At 39.0% G+C, this 8,810-nt stretch overlaps 1 protein-coding gene across 2 annotated transcripts; it reads left to right on the top strand.

Moving 5' to 3' along the window:
* Positions 1-83: 83 nt before the first annotated feature.
* Mcr (macroglobulin complement-related) lies at positions 84-7,167 on the top strand. Of its 2 annotated transcripts, none has more exons than XM_018506379.1 (6): positions 84-416; positions 1,468-1,645; positions 1,736-5,765; positions 5,968-6,161; positions 6,238-6,518; positions 6,601-7,167. In XM_018506379.1, exons 2-6 carry the CDS (start codon positions 1,473-1,475, stop codon positions 6,822-6,824), a joined length of 4,902 nt encoding a protein of 1,633 aa, XP_018361881.1. In that variant the 5' UTR covers positions 84-416; positions 1,468-1,472; the 3' UTR covers positions 6,825-7,167. The 2 variants fall into 2 exon arrangements, with proteins under 2 accessions (XP_018361881.1, XP_018361882.1); XM_018506380.1 differs by lacking the exon at positions 84-416 and adding an exon at positions 1,040-1,055.
* The last annotated feature ends 1,643 nt before the right edge of the window (positions 7,168-8,810 follow it).

Raw genomic sequence — 8,810 nt, forward strand, 5'->3', positions numbered from 1 at the left:
GCGTGCGCTCACTCAACTGTTGAGTCCGCTGAACGTAGCCATTATTGGAACATGCGACGTGAACAAACCTAGAACGAATAATCGATTATATCTAGGGAAAACAACAGTCATTTCAATGCTAGCAACCTTGCCGTTGTTCACAGACGACAAACGAGGGCTCCGATTTCGATTCCCCGCACGTCTCTACTGGTCTCCACTGTCACCAATTCACCAGTAACAATAAACTCCAAGTTTGTAACGTTCGTAACGAGCCACTCCTCTTGCTGGTGACTCCACGCGATGTGTGTAACCGACGTGCCTGACGTCTTGGCTTGAGTATCCTCGTTCCTAGGCGTGTTTGAGTGCGGTGATGCTAATCGTGCGCGACACACGCTGACACGGCGGATTCGACTTGATCAGGAAATCGTGATCCTTAGGTGAGCGCCGATGACACGCGAGTCGAGGAATGTGCGTTTGGGCGTTGACCGCCGCGCGCCGCCTAACCCCGCAAGAGCGATTGTTTCGCGAAATTTTTTAACGTATCAACGGCTACAGCAGCCGAAAAGCGATGATACCGTCTTATTAAATAACACAGAAAATCGACCACGTCTTACGAGTCACACGTATTGCCCATAAAAGGCTGACGTATATATGTGTCAAAAGTTGTATTTATTTACGTTATGGATTTTTAATGTGACTAATACAGAATAGGAGACAATTGACTGTAATTGATACTATGAGGCACGTTCTAATTTTGAGTGTTCTCTAGGTGTTTCATGTTTATTCTTGGCTGCGTTCAGTAAAGAAAGCAGCTTTGCTATTATTGTAAAATTCTTGAATGTGATTGATTTATACATGTATATTTACTGAGAGTAAAATCAATTATATTAAAGAGTTTTACAATAGTTGCAAAACTGTTTTCTCTGTTAAACACAGTTTTTGTTTAACATTTGGTGACCAATAAAATGATACCTGGGTGGCATTTGAATGAGAATCTAAACATGGCTTGGATGCTTTCTAAAGCTATGTTCCAAAATTAACTGCCAGTCGAGCTGCCACTACTGAAAAATTATAGTGTATGTAATGTAAACTACAGATTTTCAGTATTTGCAATGAATTTTGGAAAACCAAAGCCAAAGAGACACACAGATAACAGTGTAATATAGTGAATTGTTACATCTTTGTTTGACATTAAACAAAAATAAAATGATTACTGTGTTGTTCTTTGTCTTTTACTAGGCTATGTTCTAACAATAATAAAAACTCTGAGTTTGTGTGATGTCAATTATAGTTTTGGTTACAGTAGTTCTGTTCTGGAACATATTCTTAGAGAGCACTATATATCATCACTCTTGTGTTGTCCACAAATTAATCCTTGTGTCATTTCGTTTTTTGACATATCACAACATCCAAGAGAGCATCTTTTGAAAGTATTTTCAAATATTTTCATAGAAAAAATATAAATTAATAATAAATTATATATTTCAGAAAAAATGTTAGTCTGGATACTCTTGTTCTTGGCTTCTGGAAATGGTCAGTTTACCCAGGAGCCAACAGAATCCACCCCCAGGCTTCCATGGAATCGTTATGATGAACGGGATCAGAATACAGGCTTTGGATTTCGGAATCCTGCAGGTCAAAATGAAAACGTTATAATTAAAGACTCGTGAGTATCGCTATATTGAATGTGTGACAATAGAAAAGTGTATTATATGAATACGAAATTATTTAATGTAACGAATATTTTTATTTGCAGCACGTATTTCATTGTTGCGTCTCGCATGGTTAGACCAGGTCAAGTGTACAGACTTGCTGTGAACATTCTTCATAGCCCGCTGTCTATGATGGTGCGTACATCTATTCAACGCAATGGTGTGGAACTAGCGGCGGACCATCAAGAAGTAAAGGAGGGTATACCTGAAACTTTAATGATGCGCATGCCACCCACTTCCGTGGATGGTGACTATAAGTTGCGTGTAGAAGGGTTGTTTAACAGTTTAACAGGTGGCCAAGCCTTTTTAAATGAAACCAAACTGACATTCTCGCAACGTTCCATGACCATTTTCATACAATTGGACAAACCCGTGTATATGCAAGGCGATACAGTACGTTTTAGAACAATCCCGATCGATACGGAGTTGAAAGCTTACGATAATCCTGTGGATGTATATATGTTAGATCCAAATAGAAGGATTATGAGACGGTGGCTCAGCAGACAAAGCAATCTGGGTACAGTGTCGCTGTCGTACCAACTTTCTGATCAACCGGTTTTCGGAGACTGGATCGTGCAAATAATAGCTCAGAATCAAGTGGAGGAGAAGACATTCCTTGTAGAAGAATATTATCAAACGCGTTTTGAAGTCAACGTCACAATGCCAGCGTTCTTTTTTGACAACGACCCTTACATTTACGGTATCGTTCAGGCAAATTATACATCGGGCGCACCGGTGAGAGGTAATCTGACTCTAAAAGCCAGTTTCAAGCCACTGGATAGAATACGCAATCCCTCAGCGGCGATCGAACCAGTCGAGAGATACTTCAACTTCAATGAGTATTATCCATCGTGGTTTAGGATACTTAATTTCTATGAGGAGAGAGTACCAGTATTGAGATTCTTCAATGGAACGTACCACTTCCAATATCCTATGCAGGAATTGCTGGGCTTTGCTCCGTCGATTGACGGAATGGAAGTCACCGTGGTTGCAACAGTGGGTGAAAGATTTCTAGACGAGGTAATCGTCGGTTATTCTAAGGCAAGGATCTTCAATTCTACCACAAAGATTCGTTTCCTTGGTGGCAGTCCACAGGTCTTCAAGCCTGCGATGCCGTTTACTTTAAATTTAGTTGCATCTTTCCACGACAACTCGCCATTACGACCCACGCAGCTCAGGGACGCCATGATGGAACTCCGCGCAGACATCGAGATGCGATCTGGCGGACGTCGCAACATTGACATCCAATATCCAAGGGCATCACCAGAACATGCGGATGCGTGGGTCGTGAAGATGGATCTCAGGAAACAGCTCGGGCTAGATTCTGATCGCGCCAGTCAAATTCTGGACGACATCACTTCCATGAGAGTTCATGCGTATTTTACTGATGGTGAGGGTTACAGGACTCAGACCGAGCTGCTACTGCTCGCCCATGAGTCTCCGAATATGAAACACATCAAGATATCAACATCTACCGAAAGTCCCAAAGTTGGTCAATACATGATATTCCATGTACAGACTAATTTCTACATTGATGTCTTTAACTATCTCATCATGTCTAAAGGCATCATACTTTTGACTGGTGAAGACAATATGCAACACAATATAAAAACTTTCGCGATTCCTCTGAGCCCTGAGATGGCTCCTGTCGCAACGGCGGTAGTGTATTACGTGAGCCGCCATGGCGAAGTTATTGCAGATTCTCTGACCTTCCCAGTGAATGGCATTTCGCGCAATAATTTTACTGTGTTTATCAACAACAAAAAAGCAAGAACAGGCGAGCGCGTCGAGATAGCCATTTACGGCGAACCTGGCGCCTACGTCGCTTTATCGGGTATCGATCGTTCATTCTACACTATGCAAGCAGGCAATGAGCTATCATATGCAAACGTAATTTCAAAGATGTCTCACTTTGATGAAGAGACCAACGGCACGCACACGCACACTTGGCAGTATCATGACGGTGATCCGGATGAGATGATATATTTTCCATCCTCCACCTTTGGTATTGACGTCAATCGCACGTTTGATTATATTGGTCTAATCGTCTTCACGGATGCTATGTTACACCGACGACCCGATCTGTGCAATCGAACGCAGGGTTTCGGCGAATGCTTAACTGGTCGATGCTACAGATTGGATAAAAAATGCGACGGTGTATTTGATTGTGAGGACGGCTCAGACGAGGCGCGATGCGTTGAGCGGAACGTGACTGACTTGGCACAGTTCCGTAAGGACCGATTCAATCGAATCCAAAGGCACTATGAGAATGTTTGGCTATGGAAAGATATCAACATCGGCCCGCATGGTCGACAGATCTTCAACCTGGATGTACCACGGAGACCAGTACATTGGATGGTTACCGCTTTCAGCATGTCACCTAGTATCGGGTTTGGTATGTTGCCGAAGGCGCTAGAGTATACCGGAGTCTTGCCGTTCTATATAAACGTTGAGATGCCAGCTCACAGCAGACAAGGCGAGCAAATTGGTATTCGTGTGTCCGTCTTCAATTACATGCATTACAATATCGAGGCAACAGTGATACTATCGGGATCCAAAGATTATAAGTTTGTTCACGTTGAGGACAATGGCATTGTGCAGTCGTACAAACCGCGTACCTCTTTCGGCGAACATCAATTTTTCATCTGGATCCCTGCTCAAGATGTCAACATTGTTTATCTGCCTATCGTACCAGTAAGACTTGGCGACATTAAAGTTCACGTTTATGCGACTACTCTAATTGGCAGGGATTCGGTGACTCGCAACTTACATGTTGAAGCAGACGGAGTACCGCAATATCGACATCAATCAATTTTTCTGGATCTTAGCAATCGCGCCTATATACAAGAATACATGCACGTGAACGTCACTGAGACCCCGATTATAACGTACGATGAGAACCGTTACTATGTATTCGGGTCTAACAAAGCAACCATCAGTTTGGTTGGTGATGTAGTGGGGCCTATTTTCCCGACAATGCCGGTGAATGCAACGAGCCTTATGAATCTACCGATGGATTGTGCCGAGCAGAACATGTTCAGTTTTGCCGCTAACATGTATACCACCCTATATATGCGCTTGATTAATCAACGCAATCACACACAAGAAAAGGAAAGCTTCTACTACATGAACATCGAGTATCAAAAACAGTTATCGTTCATGAATCCTGACGGATCTTTTAGCTTTTTCCGTACTGATTGGAACCAATCAACGCCGAGTGTTTGGTTGACGGCATTCTGCGCACGGATTTTCCAAGAGGCTAGCTTCTATGAGTGGGAGAATTACCTTTACATTGATCCCGAAGTGATCTCCCAAGCGGTTTCTTGGATATTGAAACATCAGTCACCAGATGGCGCATTCTATGAAGTGACCTGGTTACCGGATCGAAAAATGAACAGCTCCTTAAACTATGAAGATGACCATATTGTTCATCGAAACATCAGTCTCACTGCTCATGTACTCATCACACTGCAGAGTGTCAAGGATCTCACGGGTGGCTTAGGTTCTCAAGTGGCCCTGAGCGCGGCCAACGCTATCAAATGGTTGGAGAGGAACCTGAAGTTGTTAGAAGAGCGCGGTAAACCTTATGATATAGCAATAGTGGCCTATGCACTCTTGGTGGCGAAAGCCTCTACTGCCGAGCAAGCCTACAACATTCTGGCGAAACACCAACAAATAGAAGGCGAACATAGGTACTGGGGCAGAGAACATGTACCACCTCCTCCGACCAAGCAGGAGAATCAGAAAAGCTTTAGGCTGCCACGCTTACCCTACAATTACGATTCGGAGAACATAGAGACGACTTCGTACGCGCTACTTGTTTACGTCGCCCGACAAGAACTTATGTTAGAGCCGATAGTGAGATGGCTGAACGTACAGAGATTAACGGACGGTGGATGGGCCTCCACTCAGGATACTGTTTGGGCGATGAAGGCGCTAATGGAATATACCGTCAGATCGAGAATCAGGGACGTCAGTTCACTCTCTGTAGACATAGAATTTAGTTCCGTAACCAACAAGAGCGATACATTGACCGTGAATCACAAGAATCTAGCGAAACTTCAAACTATCGAGGTATGTAACATTTTGGCTACTTGATGCTACAAATACTTGAAAGCATTTTTTTATTAGCCAATTAGTAAAATTCTTTTTCCCAATTGGTGAATCGAAAGCTTCAAAGCATTTGTAGCGCAAAATGGATCGCACCCTTTTAGACACGTTTATGTTTCGTGAAACGTATTGAAACGCTTCAATTACACGATTATTATTTTTTCAGATCCCGCAAGCGTGGGGAATTGTAAAAGTGCAGGCGAAGGGTGCAGGTTACGCCATTCTGCAAATGCACGTGCAATATAACGTTGATATAAAGAAATTCCAAACAGAACCGCCGATTAAAGCCTTCGATCTAATCACCAGAGCGAATTTCCATGGCAGAAATCAGTCTCACATCTCGTATCTTTGCTGTCAAAGGTGAGATTGCATATAATCATAATAATATCTCGCCATTATTTTTATACTCATAAAAATGTATTACGTTTTTACACAGATGGACGAATCTCAACGAATCTACGCGGTCGGGCATGGCTGTGTTGGATGTAGCTGTACCAACCGGTTACATAATCCAGCAGCAAACTCTAGATAAATACACCCTATCGAAGCAAGTGAGGAATCTCCAGAGAGCACGTTTCCAAGAAAGGAAAGTGCTCTTTTATTTCGATTATCTGGACAGCGAAGAGACGTGCGTAAACTTCACGATGGAACGTTGGTATCCGGTCGCAAATATGTCGCGATACCTTTCCATTCGCGTTTACGATTACTATGCGCCAGGTATTTATATATTTTCACTAAATTTAACTTGCTTGTATTGCGATTGATATGCATATTGATATTTATTTACCATTTTTTTCAGAACGCTTCAACGAATCTATATTTGACGCACTGCCTACATACACATTGAATATATGCGAGGTTTGCGGTAGCTCCCAGTGCCCCTACTGCCCAATTTATAATGCTGCCATGCTATTAAGTACACCAACAGGTTTCCTGCTTATCGCATCGCTCATCGTGACAATAACGAGATACTTCCGAACGCAGCAATTCGGCGACGACCTGTTAACAGCATGCTCTATTTAGCGGTAATGTGTTGTAAAGGTAAAAGTATTCGATCCTTATTCAATTGCCATAATTTGCTTCTGCGGAGCACAAATATGGAACGTTATATTAATCAGTACGTGTCCACGAATCTCATTAATATAAATATCCGAGGAACCGTTTTATAACTTTTCAAATATGATGCGTATGCAATGACTAATGTTAATGATGAGTTTTAATTCTCAATTTCTATTTCCAGTGAAGCTAATCACTTTATAATTTTAACTGTTTTTGTATGCAATGCTCATGCTGAAGATTTTTTTGCTGCACAGTCTGTAGCTCAGGATATTTCGTAATCATAAAAATCTCATGATTTTTTGTATACTTATTTTTATATAGTTTTACACCTTTAAACAATAACTTTAGAAGATCATTTTCAAGAGTGAAATAAGAATAATTATATAATATTTTATTGCTTGCTTGAAGTAATATAAATATAGAAAATTTAGTATTGTTTAAAAAAATTTGTAAGGCTGAAGTTTAATTGAAAAGAGAAAATTTTGTTTCTTGTGTAACTGTAATTTAAATTTACAGCTGTAATTTGATACAACTAACGTGAAATAAATTTATCGTTTATTTACATAGCCGTAACAGCTTGATTGCGTTGTGCCGTTTGAAAATATTTATTATAAATGTTATTAAATAAATGTTAGAAAACTCTTTATTTTACATGTACATGCTTATTTATATTTTGCAAAGTTTGCAACTAGTAAACGAAATCGGTGAGAAGATATTCGTACAATGTTTTTGGACTGTATATTTCTTCTATCAGAAGATGGAAACTAACGTTAAAATTCTAGTCTTTACTATCAATCATTCATACTTCGTGAAGATCAATATGTCCATTATTTTCCAACAAACTTGCTTCTATTCGATACTCTCAACTAAGAAGTTAAAATTGTTTTATCTTTTTTCATATATGTATATATATGTGTATCTGGAATTACATATAACTTTAATTCTGAAAACATCAAATTACAGCTGTAAATTTAAATGGTTAAGTATAAGTATACTTAAATATTCACTTAGTATAATTTAATTATACAAAGCGCACAAAACTGATTGTCATAAGATTGCACGATCAAAAGTAATCATTTTTGGAAATATTAATGTAATATTTATATTTTTATATATTGTTTAACGATTAGGTATATTATTATCTATAAAGATTATCCGTCCTGTTTTTACTTTTTTTTTTAAATCTTTAAAAATCTTAAAATGCATGAAATTTTTATATTTTACATGATTAAGGCATCGTACTTTTGGAGGCAAAGCATCTGAAGTACAAATCAAGTGTAATAGTTGCAGCCGGCGATTTTCGTCAGCTACGCTATTAATTATTATTACCAAAAGATTTACTGCAAAAGTGTTCATAGTGACTATATGAATATACTGAAAAAAAAATTAATTTCAGGTTTTTATTAAGCTGTCATATAAATTGCTTTGTTTTTTTTTTTCTGTCAGTAGTTTTCATAGCTTGAAGATTATTTCTTCCTAACATTTCTTACTCTGTTTTGCGAAGTTATTCGTAGATCGTGCTTTCATATACTCGTTAATATTCTTGACTTTAAAAATTAATTTTTGCTTTATATTGTTTTAATTCTCAGATATAAAAAAAGGATCAATTAAAGAGATATACAGAACAAGTTAATGTGATCGGCAAACTGTGTAAATAGTAGGGTAGGAGAAACAGATATATTCCAGTCCGATTCACAAAATCGGGTAAATGATAATGATACCGTCCTGTTTATATATACATATTTACATATAAAGAGATTTTTATGCCGTCTTTTGATAATTAGTGCCTCAAGAGTTATATTATACAATTACGTGTATAAATATGTATCTGTTTTGAGACAAACATCAAAGATCTATTTTAATAACATAGCACATAAATATGTATATTACAAGATATATATATATATATATTAAAGTTTATATTTTAGTTATTATAATTAGTTACTTGTC

This window comes from Trachymyrmex cornetzi, unplaced genomic scaffold (genome assembly GCF_001594075.2).
Source record: "Trachymyrmex cornetzi isolate Tcor2-1 unplaced genomic scaffold, Tcor1.1 scaffold223, whole genome shotgun sequence".
In the NCBI taxonomy this organism is placed as follows: domain Eukaryota; kingdom Metazoa; phylum Arthropoda; class Insecta; order Hymenoptera; family Formicidae; genus Trachymyrmex; species Trachymyrmex cornetzi.

Bases quoted from the DNA above. Each gene is read 5' to 3' on its own strand.
- Mcr (XM_018506379.1), top strand. From the start codon at position 1,473: ATGTTAGTCTGGATACTCTTGTTCTTGGCTTCTGGAAATGGTCAGTTT. The intron at 6,162-6,237 runs GTGAGATTGCAT...GTTTTTACACAG, and splicing joins TCGTATCTTTGCTGTCAAAG to ATGGACGAATCTCAACGAAT. The intron at 6,519-6,600 runs GTATTTATATAT...CATTTTTTTCAG, and splicing joins TTACGATTACTATGCGCCAG to AACGCTTCAACGAATCTATA.